The sequence below is a fragment of the Dendrobium catenatum genome, unplaced genomic scaffold (genome assembly GCF_001605985.2).
Source record: "Dendrobium catenatum unplaced genomic scaffold, ASM160598v2 fragScaff_scaffold_1125, whole genome shotgun sequence".
NCBI lineage: Eukaryota > Viridiplantae > Streptophyta > Magnoliopsida > Asparagales > Orchidaceae > Dendrobium > Dendrobium catenatum.
Window position 1 is genome coordinate 1,253,615 of NW_021319587.1, and position 27,171 is coordinate 1,280,785.

The 27,171-nt window shown below is 36.3% G+C and overlaps 1 protein-coding gene across 5 annotated transcripts; it reads left to right on the forward strand.

Moving 5' to 3' along the window:
- The first annotated feature begins 870 nt into the window (after positions 1 to 870).
- Positions 871 to 27,171, forward strand: LOC110095560. 5 transcript variants are annotated; one of them, XM_028698701.1, is made up of 6 exons: positions 871 to 1,082; positions 1,186 to 1,422; positions 2,336 to 3,295; positions 3,920 to 4,198; positions 4,317 to 4,408; positions 25,754 to 27,171. In XM_028698701.1, exons 3-6 carry the CDS (start codon positions 2,372 to 2,374, stop codon positions 26,619 to 26,621), a joined length of 2,163 nt encoding a protein of 720 aa, XP_028554534.1. In that variant the 5' UTR covers positions 871 to 1,082; positions 1,186 to 1,422; positions 2,336 to 2,371; the 3' UTR covers positions 26,622 to 27,171. The 5 variants fall into 5 exon arrangements, with proteins under 5 accessions (XP_028554534.1, XP_028554535.1, XP_028554533.1 ...); XM_028698702.1 differs by having other exon boundaries at positions 1,186 to 1,352; positions 2,345 to 3,295; XM_028698700.1 differs by having other exon boundaries at positions 1,186 to 1,319; positions 2,345 to 3,295.

Genomic DNA, 27,171 nt, shown 5'->3' on the forward strand with positions numbered 1-27,171 from the left:
ATTTGGTGGTAGACATAGTCTGACAAAATTCCTGTGATAGTTGGTGGTCGGGCTTAATTCTGACGACAATAGGTGCCCGGGCGGAGGACTGACGAAATTATTGTGGTGGTGGTCGGGCTTAATTTCTTTTTCTAAATATGATCGAAAGGAATGTATTTGGCGAACAACAGTGATCAGAAAGACTGTTGTCTAATAACAGAGGTTGGAAGGATAGTAGTCGATGACAGTGATCAGGAGAAAATCTTGCGATAATCGATCGAGCGTAAGTCTCACAACACTTGGTGACCAGACGGAAGTCTGGAGACAACCAGTGGTTGGACATAAATCCAGCATCATTTGGTGGCCGGGCATAATTTCAGCGACAATTTGTGGCTTGGCTGAGGTCCGACAAAATCCCGACAATATTTGGTGGTAGACATAGTCTGACAAAATTCCTGTGATAGTCGGTGGCCGGGCTTAATTCTGGCGACAATAGGTGCCCGGGCGGAGGTCTGACAAAATTTCTAGTGATAATCGGTGACCGGGCTGAGGACTGACGAAATTATTGTGGTGGTGAAGATGGTGGTCACCATGACTTGCTAAGGAAGCACTTGGATACAAAACATTTTTGATCAAATTAAAATAAGCTAAAATAAATTATACTGTATTTATTTTAACTTGAATTTACTTTTTCATCCAAACAAATATAAAAAGTTGAAAAAAAAACACAGTGCAGTCGTTTTTGTGGAAGTATTTATTATTGGAATGATTTTCTATTAAATTTTAATTTCTAAACATAAATTTATAAAATAGTTTTATAATAATTAACTTTGGAGCTCCTACCTTCTCTTAACTGAACTCAATATTTAATTAATAATTTTCTCTATAACATGACCAGGCCATTAAAGCCTAATCGCCTAGCCGTGCACTGTAGTCTTTCCTTCTTCTTCTTCAGCGAGAGAGACGGAGAGGAGAGAGAAGAAAGTTTGGCGTCAGAGTCCACAGATATAGATATATCGTTGCTTGTGTCAGCCACTCTATACGACCGACCTCTGCCGCACAGAGAGACTGACAGCGACTGGTGAGGCGAAAGTAGAACATAGGTAAAGCATCCATCTTTCTCTCTTTCTCTCTCTTATAAATTGTTCTTCCTTTGTTTGTTATAAGGTTCTTGATGTGATCCGTGGTTGGCCTTTTGTCGGGCAGGAGGGGATTTTCTACTTCTTTTTGGCTTTCTATCAGGCGTTTCAGCTTCTGTTTGCGGATTTGTATTGGCGGCTTGGGGGCGGGGACCGCGTGCTCATCCTCTTAGGAGATCTTGGAATCGGAGAGATTAGTTGGTGAGGAAAATCTGCGGCGGAATTCAAGCAAGTGTACATTTAAGGCCCAGTAGTTGGTTTTCTGTGACTGTGATTCCGTTGGATTCATATCATTTCTAAGCGCTTTTTTTCGGAGACGCGATGATTCTTTTTTTCTTTTTTTTGGCCAATGTATGATTTCGCAGTACTAGTTAAACTTTGCTTTGCATCTGGTTAATAGACTTCTTTGTTTGTGATGGATTATTTGTAAATTCGACCCTTGATAGTATGGAAACACGGAGTGAGATACAGAGATTCAGTTTTTTTAGGTTGTTTCCTGTAAATTTAGATTTTTTTTTTGAGAAATGTCGGTTGGGTTTTTAGTTGTTGGAGATCCAGAGCTGGCTTTCTTGACAAAATGCCCGTCTTTTTCCCACAAATCTACAAGCAATTTGGGATATTAGGTATTGGAGCTGAAAAGCTAGGTTTTTTTTAATAAATGTCCATTTTTGGTCATAAATCTACCAGGGATTTCGCGAAAAGCATGGTATTTTTGCTTCGTATGGATTGATTAGTTTAACTGTTCAAAGCCATTATTGCATAGAATTTGGTTTAGGTTCTCTCTCTCTCTCTCTCTCTCTCTAAATTCCTGTTATTGTGAAACTGTCTTCAATGTGTTGATTTCTTGCTAATTAACGGAAAGATCTAATGTTTTCCCATGTGTATACGTTGGTACGACCTGTTAGAATCCAGTATAGCATCCCTCTACAGTTTTTGCTAACAGCAACAGCTCGAGTTTGAAGTTTTTTTTCCTAAGTTTTCACTATAAAGTTCTCTCTGCAGTCGAAAGTCCTTTATCTGAAGAGAATATACCTCCTAAGCTATCTGAAAATTTTAACTCTGTTCTCTTTGGATCTGCTTTTGTTTTATTGTTTTCATATTCTACTTCTTAGTTTTTGTAATTTAGCAAAAGGCAAAGTTCTTTGGGACCTACCATTTTTTTTGGTGTTACATTAGTTATAACTGAAGCATTCATGCAAAAAATAAGATTTGCATTTTTTTTTCAGAGTAATGTTCTGTAGAAGGCAAAGAAGATGGCCACTTTGGTCCCAGGTGTTCTCATCAAGCTTCTCCAGCACATGAATACAGATGTGAAAATTGCCGGCGAACATAGATCATCTCTCCTCCAGGTTGTTAGCATAGTTCCTGCACTTGCTGGTGGTGAGCTCTTCTCAAATCAGGGATTCTATCTTAAGGTTTCTGATTCCTCCCATGCTACTTATGTCTCCATTCCTGATGAGCACGATGACCTCATCTTGAGTGATAAGATACAGCTAGGCCAATTCATATATGTTGATAGACTCGAGGCAGCTATGCCTGTACCTGTCCTTCGAGGTGTGAGGCCAGTCCCCGGACGCCATCCTTGCGTGGGAAGCCCTGAGGATCTTGTGGCTACTCGCCCCCTCACTTTCCTTAATAGTTCTAAGGATACTGTGAGTCCATCACTGGGGAAAGAGAAGACCAATTCAGTGAAGGTAGATAGAACGACCAAAGTTGAAGTAATGGAAAAGAAAAAAGCATCTCTCAGCCAATCTAGTTCATCACTGTCAAATCTGTCTTTGAGTAATTCTGTGGGGAAGAAGCATAAAATTTATGAAAAGTCAAATTCAATGAGTTCAAGGTCGATTCCTTCGTCCCCTACAAGTTGCCATTCAGTACCATCATCTTTTGACAAGCTAACTAATGGAGTTAAACAACATTCAAAGGCTAAAGTGCCAGAAAAGCCATCTAGTACAAGAATGAACTTGTTAGAAAGAGCAGCATCTGTGTTAAGGGCAACTGCTGCTGGCAGGAAATCATTTGCTGGAAGTTCAGTAGTAAATCTGGTGCCAGGGATTGATCCAGGGCCCAAGTCTTTGAGAAAGAGTTGGGAGGGTAATGTAGAGACAAAGGGGAGGGATAGCTCGAATCCCAGGCCATTAAAGACAGAAAAGAAATCTGAAGCATGCAGCTCTACGGTCAGTCTCCTTCCTGTCTATGATTTTGCTAACTTTGAAGGTTATTAACAGTTACATTGACATAATGCGAATAGTACAATAGCTTGCTTTAGGTGTTAGGATTTGCTAAATTTTGGCAGCCAGCCTGCCCTTTGGCTCTGTTGATGCCTTATAGGCTTTTCCTTCATTTTGTTTTCTTATCCTTTTGTTCTTATGAACATTTGCTTTCTGGACAGCCATGCACATCTGGTTGAGAATGTATTTTCTGAATCTAATATGAAAAGTTAATATCTGAGTTGTATCAAATTTCTTGTTGAACAGGGCAAAGATTGCAGCAAGAACCTTAAATGCAGGAACTGTCATATGGTATGCTAGATGTAGTGATATGGAATGCGTGATAAATCTATAATAGGCCCATTTTTATAGTGGGGAAATTCATTCAATTTCTTTGTATTAGCTGTAGCTGTAAGTTTTAGGCTTTTCCTTTCCCATTTGGGTTGTAGGTGGACTATTACATTTTATGCCTGTTATCTGAGCTTTTAATTTTAATGTGATCTTCAGAAGGAGACTGGAACAGATAACTAAAATAAATATTAAAAATACCTTGAATGTTCATTGATTATGTCATCTCCATTTGGTTGGCAGTTTTCTCGAAGGCTATCAATGCCAGTTGAGAGGCAACTACCAAAAGAAGATAGCAGGGCTCAAACTCCATTAAAGAAGGGCAACCTGAATGAACCTTTGGAAGATGTGAACAAATCAGTGAAGACACGAATTTCTAATGTAAAGAAGACATCGGATGTTACAATAACTAATAATATTTCCCCTGGTGGCTTGGTTAAGGTTTCCTCCAGTAGCAAGAGATTGTCAGATGGAAGCATTTCTTGGGCATCTCTTCCACTGCCCCTAGTGAAACTTGGAAAGGTTTAACATGTACCATTATATATATGCTCTTTAATTTGATAAATATAATTTTTCCGAATTTTGCCATGCCTTTCTATTTCAACATTTTCTTTTCTTTAACAAATATTCTCTGTTTTAGGAAGTTATGAGATACAGGGATGCCGCACAACTTGCTGCTATTGAGGCACTACAAGAAGCTTCTGCAGCTGAGAGCTTAGTTCGATGCTTGAGGTAATATGCTTAAATGCGATCCAAAAGTGAAGTCTTACTTAAGCTAGTTAAGTTTACTTTTTTGTTTGAATAAAGAGTTATATTACACTTAGGTCCTTCAACTTTGGAAAGATCATTATTAAACTCCTGCACTAAAAATCCAACGGCAGGTGTCTTAAGTTCATGTAAATTCAGAGAATTTGAGACGGAAAAAGCTTAATTATATTGCACATAGCTATTCCTATTTATAGATCTATATAAGATGTCTTAATTAAAAAACAAATAATTGCAGAATCATGCATAATTACCTTAATATAATCCTTCCTAAATCAGCCACCCAAGTATAGATGGAGATCGGTCTGATCCAATTGAGCCTTCCACAGATCCCCATGCTAGCCATGTGATCATGGGCCAAGGGATGGTTGAGATTTAATAGTGTGATCTAGGCGAGCTTCCCACAGATCCCATGTCGTTCGTGGGATCAAGGGCCAAGAGATGGTTGAGATTTTAACACTTTCCCTCAAGTTGGGGAATACAATTTGTCATTCATAGCTTGATAATTAGTCTGAGAAAAATAGAGTTATCAAGTCCCTTTAGAGTCCTCAATTTTATCAAAACTTTGGGAAAAATTAACTTCCGACATTGCAGTGGCAAATGTTAGCAATGAAAGCTATATTAAGCATTAAGTAATGAAGACTACATTGGTTATTGATAGGATAACAACCACAAGGGAAGGCTGACAATGAAGGCACAACAATAGGAAAAAAATGTTTTTAGAGTTGCGAAAATTTTCAAGGACATCAGCAGAAAAATACGTCCCCATCGGCTCAGGACTTGGCACGCAAATCTCCTCCTGTTCGATCGAGCCAGTCTTCAGCCCAATGCAAATAAATCATCTGATACCACCTGAACACTTTTGTTCGATCAACCTCGTGCATGCACATACAAGGCCTCTGATCCCCCTTTGGTTTGATCGCAGGAAGGAGTGCAAGTCTTGTACTCTTGCTTGTCTCGGCCCTAAACCCTCACAAGAGGGAACTCTCAGCTCTTTCCATACGTAGACAAGAGGAGGCCTGCGCTCGACTTCTCTTATTTCTGCTTAGTCAACTCTGGACGTTGCATGTGAGAGGAGCCCTCCCACTTAATCTCTCCTTAGTCTTGGACACGTGAAGGAAGAAGCAGGACCAATATTCCTTAGAATTCTAGCAATGAAGGCCGGTGGAAGGACCAATATTCCTCAGAATTTTGGCAATGAAAGTCAGTGGTGGGAACCTATATTCCTCATAATTCTAGCAGTGAAGGCTGGTGGTGGGAACTTGTATTCCTCAGAATTTTGGCAATGACGGTAGATGGTGGGAGCCTGTACTCCTCAAAATTTCAACAATGATGACTGGTGGTGAAAACCTATATTCCTTAGAATTCCGACAATGAAGGTTGGTGGTGGGAATCTGGTTTTGATATCATGTTAAATTCAGAGAATTTGATAGGGAGAATGTTTAATTTTATTACACAAAACTATCTCTATTTATTGATATATACAAGATGTTTTAATAAAGAAACAAATAACTTCAGAATCATGTATAATTGCCTTAATGTAATCCTTTCTAAATCAGCCATCCAAATATAGAAGGAGATCGATGTGATCTTGGTGAGCCTTCCATGGGTCCCCATGCTAGCCGTGGGATCAAGGGTCAAGGGATGACTGAGATTTAACAGCATGATCCAGGTGAGCCTCCCATGGATCCCCATGGGATTAAGGTCCAAGGTATGGTTTGGATTTTAACAATTCATAAGAAGGTTTAGATAGCTTCTTCAGGAACTTCTTATCTGTGCTGTTAAAGACTAATGCAAGGACAAAATAATTCTATAGAAATATTTAATTTGGTTTCCATCTTTTCACTGTAGTTTTTTCGATAGAACCTCAATAAAGTTTTCCCTGACAGCACTCCAGTATTGTCAAATTATCCCAGTGCATGTGCTTTGTCACTGGACTTGTGGCATTCGGGCCAAGGAAGACCTGGGAAGGATTATGTAGGTGTTTCTCATTGAATAGCAAGAGAGGGTAGAGAATGGAAAAGATAAAGTAATGTAGTGAAGACGAATGGATGGCTTAATCACACAGTCTCCTCCATTACTATCTCTTTTGTCACACACCAATATGCCACAAATGTTTACTTATAGGAAAGTGTCACAAATATTTTAAAGGGGGGAGTTAGGTTAGGGGGAAGGCTTGAGCTTAGTAAATCATTTGGACTTATGGCTTGTTCTATTTTTTATAACCGTAAAACACCTTTGATTGTTAACTATTTTTATGAAACTTCTAAAAACTTATGGGTCATATTAGTGAATTTTTGGTCGGCAAATAATCTACTGAGTGCTTGCTAACTTAGAAGATCAAAATTAAAGCATTTGGAGAACGATAATTGGTTATTTATTATGCTTTACTGGTCTTGTTAATGGAAGATAACTATTATGAATTCTTTGATATATTTAATGAACCTATCAATGATTTTTTAGGAGAATAACAAGTAACACACATGCTTTATGCGTGTGGGTAAAAAGTATAGTTAAATTGACACATAAATAACTTAAAAAAATATTTATTTAAGATTTCAAAGCTATATATTTGGTATGCATGTCAATAGAATTAAATAGGCCCATCATGTAACGATGCACATGTCTTTTCTATTGGCATAATAATGCGTAAATAGTCAAATAGCAGATGCTATGATCATTATTGATGCGGTATGGCGCATAACACATTTTACTCATAGCTCTTGCTTTATATATATTTTTTAAAATTAAATAAAAGCTATCATATTCTGTTTTTCTATTTGAATGATTTTTTTTTAAACTTAGTTTTTTGTTTAAAACCCCTTTAAACTCCTTTTCTTGCTTGATTCCTCGTATTACCTTCTCCTAAGTCAATCTCTCTAGCAAACTCTCATGTGAAAAGTGTAAATGGCGTTATGAAAGCCACACGATCTCAATGGCTCAGCTCTCTCTTCCAAATCTTTATATCCTCTATGAGGCAAGCACAACCCTATCCTAAGCTGAAGATAGGAGCTTCTCTTTGTCTTCAATTTTCTCCATGTAGAAAGCAACTTTATCTCAAACTAAACACATGAGCTTCTGTTTGTTTTTGTTATTGACTAAATGTCAAAACAACCCAATAAGAAGTAAGCATAAGAATTTATCTTCATCTTTGATTATTTTTTCAAGTAGAGCACAACCCCTTCCCACTCCTATAGGATCTCTTTGAGTCCGACCATGCATTTTCTTATTTCAATTAGTTTAGTTTATTTATGAGACTTGCAATATATATATATATATATAGTCATGCAACAACAAAAATAACATCAAACCTTTATCCCATTACGTGGGATCAACTACATGAATCAATTTTCTCCATCGTGTCCTATTAAGAGTTAAATTTTCATTTAAATGTAATAAACAAATGTCATTTCTAATGCTTTCTTATAAAGTCTTTTTTAGGTCTATCTCTACCCTTCTTAACATAGACCCGATCTAATACATCTACTCTCCTAACTAGGTCATCGAAAGACGACTTTTTATGTGACCAAACCATCTAAGGTCACTCTCTTTAATCTTACTGCCACTGGAGCTACTCCAACCTTTTCACGTATATACTTATTTCACATTCTATCCTTAAGTGTAAAGTTACTCATCCACCTAAGCATCTTCATCTTTGCAACCCTTAACTTAATTTTATGCTTCTCTTTAATGGCCAACATTCAATGTCATAAAACATTGCAGGTCTTACCACCATCTTATTAAGTCTTCTCTTCAGTTTGAGAGACACTTTTCTATCACACAAACAACTCGATGCATTCCTCCCCAACCATCCAACTTGAATTATACTAATAATATCTCCATCTATTTCACCATTGTTTTGAACAATAGACCAGAGATGTCTAAAACATGCACTTTTTTTAACGACTTTATCACCCAAAGTAATAATCCCACCACTAGATTTATTAATACTAAAATTTCACTCTATGTATTCAATTTTAGATCTATTCAAATGAAAATTGTTAGAGTTTAAATTTGACTGATGCATTTGGAAGTAAAAACAAGGTAGTAAGTATAAAATTGTATGAATTTGAAGATAGGAGCTAATTTTGAATAATACTTCAACAATAATGAAAGATACAATCGATCTATTATTCGAGATGTAGATCAACTCTCCCACAAACCCTAGACATCGTTAGGAACAACTATTAAGAAAAGTACAACAAGCATAAATCACATTCTCCCAAAATAAAATAACCTAATTACCCTTACCATGGTTTAAAATTGCACAATATGAGGCTCGTCTTGAGGCCCGCCTTTGCGCAATTCCAGTAAAAAACGCCTCGATGCTTACGCCTCGAGTTTTTGTTATGAGGCTTGCACCTCAACTTGGTTGAGGCCTAGCTTAAGGCCCGCCTCGCCTCACTGGCATGAGGCATAATGACTTATGAGTTCTTATGTGATATGTCATTGCTATTTATTTTTAGAATTTGGAATTATATGTTAATGAAAAGAATACTGGGATCTGGGAATGATATAATTTTGAGTTGAACTATATTTCATGTTGTCTTATTATTGAGATATTTTGATTTCACTTCATATCTTATGCTTTTTTATGTTTTATATTATGCACTCATTAGTATATAAAAAATTTATCATTTTATGTTTACGCAATTTTTGATTTTGAGGCTTATGCATCAAAACGCCTTGAGGCTTACGCATCAAAACGCCTTGAAGCTTACGCCTCGCCTCACGAATGAAAAACACCTCAATACCCGAATATGCAATTTTAAACATTGACCCTTACATAAACCATCATATTTTTCTCCCATATCTCGAGGTGATGAGGAAGTTCATGGTATGCCAATCCACTAAATGTGAAAAAAGGGATATTTCCCTCTCAAATCTAAATTCAAATTAGTCATTTTTCCCTTAATAAAATATTCCTAATTTCCTCCCAAATCTGAATTCAAATTATCATTTTCTTAAATAAACCTTTTCTAATTTCCTTCCCAATCTAAATTCAAATTGACCATCTTTTCCTTAATAAACTTTCCTAAATATTTATCCCTTGATTTCGCCTCCTTACATAGTGCATATTAACTTCTTTGGGCCCCACAAGGTGGCCCCCCTAGTGTATAAATACTTCCCCCACAAAAAAAGTATATTTTCCTATGGGTGGAAGGATAATAATTGTCTCCTGATTAGCTTGTAAGGTTCCTATGTGGCTTCGTGTTTTGGCAAATCCTTCCACTTGATAAGTACCTTATAAACAATAAACCCATTATGTTGAGAACGAATTGTCAACTTTTATTACAACAACAACATCAAGCCTTTGTACCACTACGTGGGGTTGGCAAATTACATGAATCCTTTTTCGCCATTGTCCTGTTCAAAATCAAATTCTCATTTAAATCTAATAAAGAAAGATCATTTCTATTATTTTCTAACCAAGTCTTTTTAGGTCTACCTCTATCATTCTTAACATAAGTCAAATCTAATACCTCAACTTTCCTAATCAGTTCATCAGAAGGCCTTCGTTTAATATGACCAAATCCTTCCACTTGACCACCATAATATCGTAAGTAGATATAGGATAATTTTTATGAAGGGGAAAAAATGTACGATGCACTTGTGTATAATAGACTTGGCTGGGATATTATCTCGATGGAAGTTGTAAAAGAGCTCTCTAGTATCTCTGATTGCATAAAAGTCATGAATTATCTAGGTAGTTCAACAATTATTGGAACTTCAAGATTTAGATGATCATATGAATAATGCTCCATTCTTAGTCAGTTTTAGTAGAATCATGAAAGCCTTTCCTTGACATATAATCATGCCCTGGGGGTAAACTTATGCCATTTGCTACATTTGACCCTTGAGTATAGTTGAGATCATCAATATTCAGCCTTAGAGCTCCTAAATTTTAAGTTAACTGTGGTGTGCCATATTGAGAATTCCTGAGAATGGGTAAAACATACGAACTAAATTCTCGAGAACCGGGATTAATAGGTGTAGCTCTTGCTACAAGATATTCAACTTACTCTCATTAGGACTAGGATGCAGTGACCCTATGATTACCACCCAAGGATCCCTATCGCTCTAATAGCTTCAACCTCCTCTAGTGTAGCGATTGTTGTGATCCATCCATATTTCTCTTGTGTATCGAGGGTGGGAATACCACCTTACATCAATTTGCCTCCCATGATTTGATCCCCATGGCTCGACTTTCCATCTTATTCTTCGTTTTTCCACTCCCTTCGTCCAAACCGCTTCCCATAGTGGTCGGTCACCCAACCACCTTCATCATAAAACTCCCTTCCTACTGTCCCCCATCCGAAAACCCTATTATGCCTCTTATCGGAGCTCTAGGAGTTGATTCTTGCTGAAAGGAGCTCTCTTCTTTGAACTCTTATCGTTCGATCACTTTCCCTTTAGATTTAGCCAAAGTAATCCCGGTCAAATCGTGGTGGGGTTTAGCAATCGGAACAGCTGGTGGAGTTTTGGATTTCATCTCTTCAACATCTCCTCCAATCCTCTAAATTGTCTCTCCATCCTATTTTTTATGATTGAAAACCTTTCTTCGATGGTTGAGAATATCTCCTCCACCATGGATTTTATTTTCTCCATTTTACCTTTCAAAGCATCTACCTTCTTTGCTGTCATCTCTAAACAAACCTCGCTCTGATACCAATTTGATATGTATTAGAAGTAAAGACAATGGAAGAAACAATTAGAAACTGTAGTAATACAAAAGGGGTTTATTTTTTATTATCTTTTTAATAAGAAAGAAATATACAAGTGATCTAATATTCGAGAGGTAGATCGACTCTCCCATTAAACTTAGATGCCACTAGGAAACTCACAAAACATAAACTACAACAAACACAAATCACATAATGAAAATAAAACAACCTAATTATCCTTATATATAAACTATCATATTTTCCTCCAAAATCTGAATTCAAATCAACCCTCTTTCACCTAAGAAAACATTCCTAATTCCCTCCCAAATCTGAATTTAAATCAGCCATCTTTCTCTAAATAAAACCTTCATAATTCTCACACAATTATGAATTCAAATCAACCCCATTTTCTTAAATAAATTTTTTCTAATTTCATCTCCAATTTAAATTCAATTAGCCATCTTTCTCTAAATAAACTTTTCCAATTATTTCTCCCATGAATATTAATTTCCCATGGGTGTCACAAGGTGGGCTTCTTTGGCATTTTCAAGTTTTCTTTTTACTCCCTCTTTAGTCTTATCAACAAAATAATATTATTAGCAAAATGTATATACTTGGGTAAATCCTCTTGTAAATGTCTAGTAAAAACATTCATGAGTAAAGAAAAAATATACAAGCTTAAAATTGATCATTCTTGTATTCCAATTGAAATAGGAAAATATTTTGTCAAACCACAGAGTGTTGATGATGTGATACATGCAAGGAGTTTACGAGAGATTAACAAGAGAATCTATTAAAAGTGAACCGATATAAAATTATGCGTCAAATCAAAATAAGATTTTATAAATTCGTAGTCTTCCACTTGCTTAGGCAAAGAAGCACATGAAGATTAACCAAAACGCTCTTAATCAAATACAAAGGCACATTACGAAATTTAACGAGATGTTCACCTTGAAGGTTTGCACTCTCTATGGTTCTAGGGCTTAGCGGATGAAGATCTTTCACACTAGACTTGAAATAACCACTATGAAGAAAGAGCCAAGGAGCTTGATTATTGGGAAAGTAGCCAGAGGTGAAGGAGGCAAGGATCGTCTGAGGAGGAGCCAAGGTGTTCTTGGTCGTTGAAGCTCGATCATCTCGGCAAGGCAGTAAACGATGCGGTTGACGTAGCGTTCCACCGAGCCATCGTACTCCCAATCTAGTTTGTAGAAAGGAGATCGGAAGATATCTATCTCCCCTTGAGCGTTGTAAGCAAGGCCGTGGTCGATCTCATGATCGGCCATACATACTTGCCTTCAGAGGGAGGGGAGGAGGGGAATTTAAGTGGTATGAGAGAGGGAGGGGTGGCGGTTTGGGGAGAGGGGTTTGGCCATGGGTGACAAGGGGAAAAAGGTGATGGGTGGAGAGGAGTGAAGGGTCGGCTAGAACTAGGATTATGGTGAGGTTATTTTTGGTTTAGTGGAGGGAAAGCTTTAATTCGAAAATCTTGAATTTTATTTTAGATTTTCCTAAAGGGGAATGAAAGTAATTTGAATTCAAATTAATCTCAAAATTAGGGCTGATGGGGGTGACAATTTTAGGAGAGATTTAAGGAGTATTAATTTTGGCCGGCCGTTGGGCCTTGACTGACTGGAGGCTGGCAGCTTGGGAGCCAGGGTGGGGGTAGCGGTAGGGGTTTAAGGAGGAGGTTAGTTTTTTGATAAAAAAAAAAAAGAAAACAGAGGTGGTGGAAGGGAGAGGCCGATGGGTGCTATGGGGAATTGAGGGAGTGTGGTGTAGGGTAAAAGAAGAAGAAGAAGAACCACGAACCAATGAATCCACCAAGGTTGACAGGTATTGTTTTCACCCACCTAGGGTTTCTCCTCTTATGAACTCACTTAGAGATCAAGCAAATAAAACTAAAATCTCATTTCAATCTTCATCATCTGATACAGTAAAGGAGGCCACAATATATAGGCCTAAGGAAATAAAAATACAATGACGCAAATGCCCCTGGGGCTACAACTCAAGACGACTCAAAAGAAAGGGTACAACCGTAAATAGCAATTAATACATAAAACATCAAAATAAAAATTAAGCATCAAAATAAAGGTCGTGGATCATAGCCATCGATCTACGCCTGATATACTCGTAAAAAATGTCTATCGATGCCCTCATCAGTTGAACTCAAGAAACAATTTTTGTATGCATATCCTTAATGACTTGAATATAAACGCTATTAACTCTTTTTCCTTTTTAGAACTCTCAAGAGCACTTCTTTTGAAACTTTATTATATGATTTTGCTAAATTAATAAATTTCATATGTAGATCCTCCTTATACTCTCTATACTTTTCCATCAAACCTCTTAACAAATATATAGCTTCTATATTAGAGCTACCTAGTATGAATTCAAATTGACTTTGTGAAATCTTAGTATCATATCGTAATCTATGCTCAATCACTCTCTCCCATAATTTTCATGTATTACACATTGACTTAATTCCTTGATTCACACACTCTTGTGCATCACCTTTATTCTTAAAAATAAAATTAACACACTCATTCTTTACTGATCTGATATCTTTTTGACCTGACATCTTTTTAATCTTCAAAATAATATTAAAAAAATTACTAAGCCAAAATTTGTTTTTCTATCTTTTAAGATATTTTCACAACTTTATTGAAATATTATTAGGTTTAACTAATTTTTCATAGTCCAGTTTCTTTAAAATCTCTATAACTTCAATTTTACTAATACAACTATAAAATAAATTTTCTATTTTTTTAGCATGTTAAGGCTGCTAAGTTCGCTAAAGTCAATCTTATTCTCATAATCTTCATTGAAAAAATTATCTAAATGTCTCATGTACCTATTGTTTAATTTTCTCTTCTAATAAAAATATTTTTTGATCTTAATCTTTAATGCACTTCACTTAAACCAAATCCTTACTTCTCTTATCTCTTTGTTTGGCTAATTTAACTTACACTTTTCACCCTCCTTGATATCTGATCTATTATAAAAATATTAAAACCTAAATTCTTTCTATTGCATGTTGCTTTTACATTTAAACTAATATTTATAGCAAAACTTCTAATTTTTTATCTTTTCTTGTACTTTTTTATTTCACCAATTATCTTTTTGCTTTAGTCATGGATGTTCTCACTAGACATTTGCAAGAGGATGTACCTTGGTGTATGCTTTTGATGATATTCTTCTTGTTGATTAAGACTAGAGAGAGAGAGTTGAATGTAAACTTGAATTATGGAGGTCAACTTGAGTCTAAAGGTGTTTTCGCTTAGTAGATCTAAAATGAAATATATGGAGTGTAATTTTAGTAGTAATAGACCTAGTGAGGGGATTGTGACTTTGGGCGATCAATTCATTAATAAGAGTACACGTTTTAGATATCTTGGATCTATGTTCAGAGTGATGGTGAATAGATGGGGATATTATCAGCAGATTCAAGTTGGATAGTTGAAGTGGAGGAATGCATCGGGCTTGTTACTGTGATAGAAATGTACCCCTCAAACTTAAGGATAAGTTCTACAAGATGGTAGTGAGGCCTGCAATGCTTTATGGTGCAATGTTGGCCATTAAAGAGACATATATCTAAGTTAAGTGTAGCAGAGATGAGGATGCTCAGGTGGATGAGTGCTTTACCCTTAGAGATAGATACGAAATAGCATATACGTGAAAAGGTTGGATGTAGCTCCAGTAGAAGATAAGATTAGAAAGAGTCGCCTTAGATGGTTTGGTCACATAAAACGGTGGCCTTTCGATGACCCGGTTAGGAGAGTAGAGGTATTAGATTTGACTTATGTTAAGAAAGGTAGGGGTAGACCTAAAAAGACTTGGTTAGAAAATATTAGGAATGACCTTTCTTTATTAGATTTAAACTAGAATTTGACTTTTATAGGACAAAATGGAGAAAAAGGATTCATGTAGCCGACCCCACGTAGTGGGATAAAGGCTTGATGTTGTTGTTGTTGTCAAGCATATGCTTTGTAACATTCTTAATATTATTAGCTACTTTTTTCATATAACATTAGTTTCATTATGCACAATCAAAATCTTGAGAACTTAAATCTTATTATAAAAAAATATTTTTTTAGTATCTATTAAATACCCTTATCTAATTCTAGGAAAATATTTTATTTTATTTTTTATATTTAGCCACTTCATCTTAAAGTACAAAAATAATAATCAATGTTGGGTACATAAACTTTCACTTGAAATAACTTACAATCTTTAAACGATCTATATTTCTTATAAAAAAATAATCAATCTGTGTTTTACTATATCTATTCTTTTAAGTGATAAAATGTCCATCTCTTTTCTTAAATAGGGTACTAACAATTACAAAATCTTAAGTTAGAGCAAATCTAAAATGGTCCTACCACCTTTATTAATCGCTCCAAACTCATAATCACCATGAATATTTTTAAAATCTACTAAAATGTCTATTTAAATCTTTTAAAAAGTTATTTATTCAAGAGATATCTAATTTATTAATTCTTCTAAGTCATTCCAGAATTAAAATTTTTAACGCATATCCAAATCTCTACTTAAGTATAAGCATTTATAATATTAGTAATCTTAGTATAACCTTGCCTCGGAGCTATACTCAGGCCTTATGTCATTGTTACTGATGACTCCAACAACTCTAACAATATAGTTCACAAATACCTTTTTTTCGCTTCTCTCTATTTTTCGACCAACTAGACAGGCATCCTTAAGAGGAATCTGAATGTTATTCTCTGCCTACTGACTACATGACGGACTTCTCACCTTTCCAAATGTTGATTCTAGAAAGGTCTTTGCTTGCAAAATTTATGGAGATGACACTCAACTTATTCAAGCGGTCAAAGCAACCCAATTGAGCATCTAAACAATTTTGATGATGCCTTGGCTTTAATTTTGACTTTTGACCACTAAGAAATTATCATGTTGTACACTCGGATGCAACACTAATATGTTTCATTCACTTTCCACCTGATAACTTGTCTTTTATGTGCTACATTGGCATTTCGTCACTATTTTTTTTATTTCCTAGTTGACAGCCCCTAAGGCCCAGAGGACCTTGACTTCTATGAGCTCTAATCAGTCATTTCCTATGTTTGACTGTGAGAGCGTTGCAATTTTTTTAAACATTCAAGAGGAGTATTTTTGCTTGCTAACATCATCCTGTCACCCTCATAAAGAAATTCTAGTCACTCAAAGATGTGTTTACTGTAAGTTGTCATGAGATGGACTGTTGAGGCTTAAAGCACTTTTGGAGAAATTGTTGGAGGAATGCCATTTAAGAATTTCTTGGCATGGCTAGTATCTCATCTGTCTAAAGCCAATAATATTGAATAAAGGCTGATCGTCAAATCCGCCCATAGAATGATAGAATCACAATATTATTCACATCATTGAGTGGTTGATACGATTATCTAATGCACCATTTTCAAAGCTATTATGTACATTTCACTCATTCTCTTGCATCTTTTAATATCTCTTTTATGATGACGGCCTCCCCCTCACCCATAATATATATGATGTTTCCATCATCATCATCTGAGCTATTATGAACAACTATGTAGTGATTCTCATCTTAATTGATACGAGTAGCTCAATGAATGTCATCTTCTCATACTAAGCTTTCTAGATGGCTAGATATTTGGAACCTCTTGGTGCCATAGGTGGTCTCGTTAGGTTTGTTGATGAGCTCAAACTGCTGGGGATGATAAGTACTTTGTTTCTTGAAGGGCATTCTTTTTGCTATGTCGGCCGTCAATGTGGTAGAATTCATATTCGGTTACCCATTGCTCAACAACTGGTATTTATGTTCCACTTGTGCTACATAACAATAGTTTAGGAAGACTTGGTGACCTATAGGTGATTCTACCTTAGCATGGTGAAAGAACAATTGGATCGGGTGATTAACATAGTAGAGGTATAGGAGAATAACACTCAATTGGATGAGGAGGCTATAGAAATTCTGGGCAACCCCAAGGTTCTCCTTCCTTTTATTGGATTTTTCTATAAAGAGTAACCTGTGGAAATGGTTTAATGGGTCTTCAACAACAAGAGACAGACTTGTCCCTTATCTCATGTGGTAAAATTCAAGTTGAATTCTTTGAGGAGGTTAGAATTGGCCGCCTCTTGTTAGAGATGATGAATAATTGTCAAGTCATTTCTTCACTGAATACCATTGCCCCACAGTCTTCAACATATTACGATGGTGTGGGGTAGGGTACCATAAGCCTTCCAACTACTAAAGGTTTAAGAAATGAAATACTTTCACCGTGAAAAATGGCATTATGAGCCTTGAAGAGGTCAATAATCCCCTACAGGATGATGGAGTTGGGAGTAAGCTACACCAGGATTTCATCCTTTACAAACTTTTTGATCTACAACAAGAATAGAAGCGACATCCTTTAAGTGAACTGCTCTAGGTAGAAGCACAATCCTTAGTTGATTATGGTATTATTTTCTTTTGGTTAAATGTATTAGCTAAGTCATCATCTTGGTTGGAAGAAAATGTTTTGCCATTAATATGTCCAATAGGGATGTCAATTCGGATCAACGGGTCGGGGTTCAAGTCCAATATGAACTGACTCGGGCTTAAACGGGATCACCCAAACCGGACCCATTTAACTATACAGGTCCACTTGCTCAACCCGAACCCAACCCGGGTCATGACACGACCCGCCAAACGACCCAATGAAATCCTTCTATACACAAGACAATTGCAAGAATGAATTTAATATACTAAACAAGTATTAGTATTAGTACAGAAACATCACAATAAACCCAAATCTCAATAGCAACACTACACCACACTATAACTATGTAATAGAGCAGCTCACTATAAACATAAAAACATAGCCATCACGAGTTCACGACAACAAATGTGCAAAACATAACAGAAAAACATAACAACAGACATTAATCTTCAGAGTCTAGACCAACATAACAAGTTCACAAGTCAAAACTACAAAACATAACAGAAAATAACCAAACCCTAATCTCCAGACCAACATAACAAGGTCACAACAACAAACCCTAATCTCTAGACTAACATGTTACATTTCAACAACATATTAAACAACAAGACAACAAATCTGGAAACTCCCTAATAACAGATTAACTAATGTTTGAAACATCTAAAATAGTAAAATCATAAAATCCTTATCTCCAAAAGCATTTCAACTTCACTTTCAAATCCCAAAATCCAAATGGGCAAAGTATGGCAAACTGAAAGAATAGATCTTCAATCAAAAACCTGTTTTCGAAATCTTAAAGAAAAATTTTTCACACCTTCAATGGAAATCTGAAACATCCGAAATATCGAAGTTATTCATGAGATTACAGACCGTAGGGGAAGTCAGATTGTCGGAGGAATCACGAGATGACGAGAAGTTGAGAACTTTAGATGGCCCAACGAGCTGCGAGAACTCCAATCACTCCACACTCCATCCTCCGCTCTCTACTCGTGCTAAAAGGGTGGGCCACGGGCGCGGGGGGTGGGGGGGGATGAAAATTTTCAACAATGTTAAATCACCTTAAATGGACCACTTTTCAACAATCACCTTTGTTAGTGACACCAAATCACGTCATAGCCATGAGAGGTAATTTAAATTTTTGTTAAGAACCGTGATGCGATATTACCAATAAAAAATTTTAAGCACTTTTTGGTTATGGTATAACTCCTAAGATTAATCTTATGGTATTTGGGTGGAATCTCGTAGTTTTGTGATCGATCATATGGAATAAACTAATTTAAGAATTTGTTTCCACCTTTAATTTTGCTTGGAATTAGGGTAAACCGAAGTATTTTACATTTGCTCACATGGTTTTGCTTGGTTGGAGGACTTTTATTTTAGGTGTAAGCTTAGTTTTTATGGTTAACCTTCATCTTTTGGTCCATTTGGATCAAGCAAATCTCTATCAAATTGAGCGTGTTTCTACTTGCATTATCCAACACTTAGGGTTAGATAAAAGTTATTTTCTTTGAAATAATGAGTTTACATTTTTACCTTAAGTTCTCTACTACAACAATAACAATAACATCATGCCTTTATCCTACTACATGGGGTTTGCTACATGAATTTTTTTTTCTCTATTGTGTTTCTGGTAAGAGTCAAATTCTCATTTAAATCAAATAAATAAAGGTCATTTTAAATATTTTTAGCTTAAGTTATCTATTGAGTTTATAGTTTTATGCCAATTCATCCTTCAAAATTTATTGGGCTAGCTTCTTAGCCTTTGGGCTGATTGGACAAGTGCTCATAACTTGACATCTCACACAAGAAAAATTGATTGAAATTTCCTCCTCACAACCGTATTCTTCCCTCGACGAAAATGTACATTTGCGATAGGCATAATTTTTGGCATCTCAAGTCAAACCTCTTGGATCCGAGTGAGAAGCATTGGTGCGACTGTCTTATTTTAAAAGGTTTGGTATTGAAAATGGTCTCTTCTCACCATTGCAATAATATTCAGCTCCACCCTCTCAATGGTAGCTTAGGAGAGAATGCTAGGAAGCTCAAGAGTGCGGGTGGCTAGTGTCTGTACTCAATATGTTACCACTGTGACAAGAATTAGTTTGTGGCCAATCACAACAGTTTCCTAGTTCTTAGTCTCTATATCCATCAAATCTTTAAGCTTAGCCTTGTAAACTATCTCACAATTATCCCTATGATTGATTGCCTTGATAATTTCTCCATTAGTGATTGAGAATTGTGAGAGCTTACCATCTATTTGAATAAAATGATTATCAATAGATCATAAGCGATCTGTGGGGGCTAGCCTATCGATTATATGTATAATTGCATTTTGATCGTGAAAATATTGGCCATAATTTTGTTGGAGGGACTCTTAATAGTTTGTCTCTTGGTCATGCCATCGCTTTCAAGTCATTGATTTCTTGTTATTCGTTGACTAGTCACTGCAATTGTTTAACAGTTGCGATAATAATCTCCAATCGTCTTGCTTGGTTTGATCTGAGTTTTTCTTGAGGGGATGGCTAACCTTGTAGGTTCGCATGCCAATTTTCTTTTACTACCGAAGAGAACAATACATTTCTTATTGTTTGTCTGCTAGTTGTTGCAGTTTTTCAACAGTTGCAACATTAACCTTCAATTTTCCTGCTTGGTTTGATCAAAGTTTCTTTTAAGAAAATGATTTTTCTCCCACTACGTAGTAGGCTAGTACTTGCTATCGAATAGAATGAGCACATGATGTAGACAACCTTGAAGTTATTGTTGAGGAAGCAACATTCATTTTATGCTCTCCTAGGGTGCATCCTATTTGACCCCTAGACTTCGTGGTGTTGCTCATCATTTCCAAATATGGGAGGGTGATTCTTTCACTTACACGCACTTACTCTCAAGAGGCTTGTGACTTGGAAACTCTTGGAGATTCTGTTGGAACATTATGCATGAATCAAAAGGACTATCATCAATAGAAGTCTCATCCCTTACCAACTCCAATGTTGTTGTCATTGTTGGCTTTTTGTTTGCACTACTTTTGAGAAGGAAGACATGGTGGTCTCCATTATTTTTGCAACCACAACCACCTTTCCTTTGCAACTTCTATAGCAATCAATGTCGTCGATAACCTTACCAACTCCGCTGTTGTTGATGCAACATTCGCGATTTCAACCACCCCTATCTCCTTCTCTTCATCCGCTGCCATTTTTTCCTCAATCTTCTATCTCTTCCTCACAAGCATCACTTTAAAGTTGTTGAATCCAAAAGCCTTTGCCATTTCTCTACGAGCGCCAAAGGAATTTAATAAATGTAAATAGGAGAAGAAAAATAAGATGGGCATTGAAAGGTGTGTTCGAAGCCATTAAAAATGCCTATTTATTAGTTTTTGAAGCAAGGGGAAATGTAAACAACTCATTCCATGCACTTCATCATAGGTGTCCATGTTTCTAGAAATTTGAATTCTAGTTTTGTCTACTTCACATTTGGATCTGGCTAAATTTATGATGCGTCTCGGGAAGGGCTAGTCCAACCCCAATGCGTAGATCAACATTGCCCTTAAGAATGTTGACCAATTCTAGGCTCACTAGCCAGTTAACATCCTTGATAGCTCAAGAATTTTTGCCTTCTTCATCATTTCATGTTGATAGTATCATCTAGGAACTACTAACAGGATCAAACTTAACATGCTTGTTCAAAATATGCCTCTTCCTTGACTGAATTTGTTTCTTGAGATCTAGAAGATTCCACCTTTTTGTTATAATGTATTTGCCATTGTCATTCCCCGATTAAGTCATCAAGAAGTGCCATGTATCCATTTTTTGTATGGAGTAATGGCCACACCAGGAATATTCTCCTTAGCATCAATCTCATTGAAAGGTGTGTTCGAAGCCATTAAAAATGCCTATTTATTAGTTTTTGAAGCAAGGGGAAATGTAAACAACTCATTCCATGCACTTCATCATAGGTGTCTATGTTTCTAGAAATTTGAATTCTAGTTTTGTCTACTTCACATTTGGATCTGGCTAAATTTATAATGCTTCTCCGGAAGGGCTAGTCCAACCCCAATGCGTAGATCAACATTGCCCTTAAGAATGTTGACCAATTCTAGGCTCACTAGCCAGTTAACATCCTTGATAGCTCAAGAATTTTTTCCTTCTTCATCATTTCATGTTGATAGTATCATCTAGGAACTACTAACAGGATCAAACTTAACATGCTTGTTCAAAATATGCCTCTTCCTTGACTGAATTTGTTTCTTGAGATCTAGAAGATTCCACCTTTTTGTTATAATGTATTTGCCATTGTCATTCCCCGATTAAGTCATCAATAAGTGCCATGTATCCATTTTTTGTATGGAGTAATGGCCACACCAGGAATATTCTCCTTAGCATCAATCTCTTTGACATAAATTTTCACTGCTTTGTCAATCATCCGATCATTAGATGTCTGACATGTAGGGTATATCAGTTTCCAAGCCCATCATGTGAACTACAAACTCTATTGCTGCCAGATTCGATTGCTCGTGGCTCACATCTCATTTTTCTCCTCAAAATCACCTCAGGCTGGAAAGATGCCTTTAAATACGTTCTCTTTAGACTTTTCAACCTTAAAGATGAAATCAAGCTCTATTGCTTTGCTAGATAGCAATCCAAGAGTGAGAATTTGTAGAAGAAGAGATTGTAATCTTTTATATTTAGAATTGTGAAATCTTCCCCTTCTGCTATGGTGGATTTAGGTCTTAATGTTCAACTACTTTACTTTCTATATTGTGTCCTTCCACTCTCTTCTTCTTGTCTTTCTCTTGACAACCAAACTCTCCTCACCATCAGGAGGTAGATCAGTTCAAACACCTCCTTTGCTCTTTCCTTAGTGAAGTAAGCCTCATTGCTAAATCACTAAAAACCTTCTATGTTGTCTTCTTTGCTACATAACTATGACACATCTTTATAAATAAATGTTAATTAGTCTTCGTAGTGTGATTTATTTGTAGTGCAAAAAATAGGCTGCACATTTGACAAAGGACTCAATAGAAATTATAAAAAAATGAATATTCATAAAGCTAATCCCAAAATTTTTAGAAATAGTCCCTTTTGTGATCTATTTAGGATGAGGGTAATGACTATCAAAATAGACCAGCTGTTAGAATATACAATATATTGGTCCAATAGTTATAGTCAAGTACATTTTATGGTGAAATGCTCTCAAATTTTATTTTTTGAGGTTTTGCCTTCGTTAGGTCTCATCATTCTCAATGCCATAAAGCGTTACATAAGAATAAAATTTTATTGATTTAACTAAGCATTGTTAATAAAAAAACTTAAACTAGAGGATCGAGAAATGAATAGAAATTAAGAATTGGGAAAGAGAAGGTGAAGCATTTTTTTTTCTTGTTATGGCCCACGTTTTTACTACTAGCTTTATCTACCGCATGCCTTTCCCACAATTCCTTACGTGCGCTACATTTTCAAAGTATCAAATCATTTAAATTTCGAAAAAATGCTAAAAAAGTAAAAAATTTGATTGAACGGAGGAAACAGCTCATGACTTCTATGGTTTAAACCCTTTCTATCCTATGTATCAATTAATATAAAGCATGTATTAGTGCTCCCCCAGAGACAATGGAGAAAAATGATTCACGTAGCCAACCCCACATAGTGGGATAAAAGACTTGATGTTGTTGTTGTATGTATTAGTGCTCCCCCGTAAACTTAGTTACCTTGCTTCTTATTCAGAGACAGCCTAACATACATATAATTACCCTAATATTTTATAAATAATAAGTAGCAACGCATTCATCTTTCTCATCATATACATTTTGCATGGTAATTGTATTTACTATAATACGGTTTATATCCATATTTGCTGTGCAAGAATCTTCCCTATACTACTGGAAATATAAACATATGCTCTTCATCATCTTACCAAGCATGAGATATATTCACCATTTGAGGTGTAATTTCAAGCACTCTCCACTTGTAGTATAATTTTAGTTTTCATTTCAGGGAGACTATAGTGTAGTTTTAGTTAGAATTTGGCGTCATATCATATTGTTTTATTGATAGAGTGGATGGTGGGATCACATATTCTATGCTTCAATTTGGGAAGTATTGAAGAATAAATAAACACAAAAAACTTCTTCTTTAGGCGACTCTCTACTTAGCAGCCTTATATTTAGGCTTAAAAGTGGACAGCAGTATTCTTTGCTAAGTCCAGCTTTGCTGTAGTCAAATCTAGCCTGTGGGTAATATCAATGCTTTACATTTTGTTCTTAGTTTTAACTAAATCATCCCATGCAAAAATGGTAAATAGATAATCTCTTCACAAAAATTGCGCTACATGGAAGAATTTTTCTTAGTCAATGATTTTTATTCCTGATAGATTAAATTTCAGAGAAGTCCAACTATCATTTGCAGCTCGTTTAGTTTTAAAATATCACATTTCTCCAATTTAATTTCTCGAATGTATAAAAATTATATTCTAAATAACCCCTAATAACTAGAACTACAATAATGTGCATGTAATTTTATCAATTTAGCTGAGCATTTCATGAGTTTGTTTCTGAAATTCCAGTTGTTGTAAGATGGTTGTGAGAGTTCTAGGTTTGATATTTAGATTTACGCATCTTTTTTACATATTAGAGAGCAGTTTTTCCAGGAATACTGATGTGGATTGGGTGATTGCTGTGAAATGTGTGCATGTTTATCAATAGCAAGATATTTCATCTATAGCAACCATCAGGTTATAGAAACTTGGTTTAAAGAATATGGAATTTGTTAGATTTCATCATTTGGCTTCATGAAATTTGTAATCAACTTGAAATTAAGACTTTTTAGGCTCAATATTGCGAGTAAAGTCATCACTTTATGAAATTAAAATTTATTTTTTATCACACGGAGCTAATGTGCCCTGCCCTTATAAACCAGGGCAACTAGTTTGAAAACAGTTGAATACAACAATAGCAACAACAACAACCATAAGTCTTTATCGGATCACATGGGGTCGGCTTTATGAATCTTTTCTCTCCATTTGTCCTATTAATAGTCAAATTCTCGTTTAAATAGAATATAGAAAAATATCATTTGTAATATTTTCCAATCAAGTCTTTTAGATCCACCTTCACTTTTCTTAACATAGACTACATATTATATGTCTACTCTCTTAATAAGGTCATTGAAAAGCTGACATTTTATGTGATCAAACCATCTAAGGCAACTCTCTCTAATCTTATCTCTTACTTACCTTCTTATGTATATATTTGTTTTACATTGTCTCTAACTTTAAAGCCACTAATCCACCTACTCACTTGAGCATCCCCATCCCTGCAACACATAATTTTATGCTTCTCTTTTAATGGCCAAAATTTTACTCCATAAAGCATTCAAGTCGCATCATCTTCTTATAAGTTTTCTTTTAAATGTGAGGGGTACTTTTCTATCACACAACAAGCTTGATGCATTCCTCAATTTCAATCACCCAACTTATAGTCTACTAATAATATCCCTGTATATTTCTCCATTGCTTAGAACAATAGACCCGAGATATTTAAAACATGCACTCTTTTTAATGATTTGATCACCCAATATTACAATCCCAATCTATTACTTCCTTAAATTACACTCCATACATTCAATTTTAAATGTAGTCAAATAAAAATCGTTAGACTCTAAAGTTGACTTTCATAATTCAAGTTTTTGATCAACTCCCTCTCTAGTTTTATCAACAAGAACAATATCATCAGCAAAAAGCATATGCTAAGGTACATCATCTTGCAAATTTCTAGTAAAAACATTCATGATTAAAACAAAGAGATATGGGCTTAAAGCTGATTGTTGATGCACACCAACTAAAATAGGAAAATGCTTGCTCAAACCACCCTGTGTTTGAGCACCAACTGAAATTGGAAAATAGTTGGTCCAATCACAAGTAACAACTTCTGCATAGTTATGTTTAATGACTTGAATATAATCATTTTATTTTATTAATGTATTTTTTTAACCTGTACCATGTTACTCCATCCTGATGAGGAAATTGATAGTGAATTTTTAAACTTTTTTGACCAGATCTTAGTAAGTAACGCAATTTTCTGATTTTTGTGTTAAAAATGGCTGTTGTGTGGTGCTTCATCTTTATTAATTAGGTTAATTAGCTTCTGGCATAAAAATTCGTTCCTCTGTTAATCCTTGCAGCATTTATGCCGAGTTATCTTCTACGGCGAAGGAGGATAACCCGCAGCCAGTTGTGGAACAGTTTCTCAGCCTACATTCGAATCTCGCCCGTGCAGGCCTCGTCTCTGAATCACTGAAGTCTTCCAGAGCTTGCCGCTGCAGCTCACCAGATCAATCTCCAGCCAGCAGCACTACCATTATCGCAGAGGACACCGCCCGCCTTTCCTCTGAAAACCACTGTCGTGCAATGGCTTGGGTGAACGCCGCCCTCGGCACCGACCTCTCACCACTCTCCCTCTATACCCACAAGTCCCAGTCCTTGTCTTCCTGCGGCACGCCGCAACGAGCAGTCGCAGTTCTAGACAGTGCGGTCAAGGTGACAGCACCATCATCAAAAGCCAAGCAGCGGGCACCTGCAACTGCTACAAAGGCAGGGAAGCAGCGACCGACGACTGCGACTGTATCACCCCCAGCAAGGCAATGGGAAAAGGGGGGTGGATTGGAGGAAGGAGTGGAGCTAGCAAGGGCATTGGAGGAGGAGGCCAAGAACTGGTTTGTAAGGTTTGTGGAGAGTTTTCTGGATGGAGAAGCCAGTGGGGTTTCAAGGCTGCCATGGGATCGAGAGTTGGTTGCCGGAATGCTCTCCCATCTGAAGAAAGTAAACGATTGGCTCGATAGCATCGGAAAGAGGGATGATTTGGGAGAGGAGGGTGGGCATCAAAGCAGGACTGGTGGCTTGCCACAAGAGACAGTGGAGAGGCTGAGAAAGAAGATATATGAGTATCTCCTGACTCATGTGGAGTCTGCTGCAGTCGCCCTCGGGGGCGGCGGCGGAGGTCCTGGGACTTTGTCGGCGGCGATAACAGAACGGAAGGGAAGAAAGAATTGATTGATGGATCTAATCTAACCCGAGAGTTTGAATTGTTTGGTGGCGGGAAACCGTTGGCTGACTTTGGGGCTAGGAAACAGGCCCTGTATGTGAATTAGGGTGTTCCAGTTTACTAATTGTGATTTGTAACTTGGTAAAAAAGAGAAGAGCGCAAGCAATACTGAGTCTGAACAGAATTTGATGTGTGCGGTCATATTCCTCTTCAATTACAAGGAGATTGTTTTGGTCATTCAAATTCATCCTCTTCTGAATGTGCTTTTGTGTTTAGGGTTCTGTAGATTTGAATATCAAGCTGATTTGATTTTAAGCATAGTTACATTGGAAGGAAATTGTAACGGTATTTTTCTCTGTTTTGCCTGTCTACTTCTTTAAGGGGTTGATTGGTTGCCTCTAAAGTAAATGCAGTGTAAAGTAAATGTAGGGTAAAGTAAATGTAGCGTATTCCAATATTTTGAGGTTGTTTGATTGTCTGTAAAATAAACGCAGGAGAACTGTTTCCCTTGTTTAATTAGATATATCCAATGTAAACTAAAATCAGTGCATTTGTAAT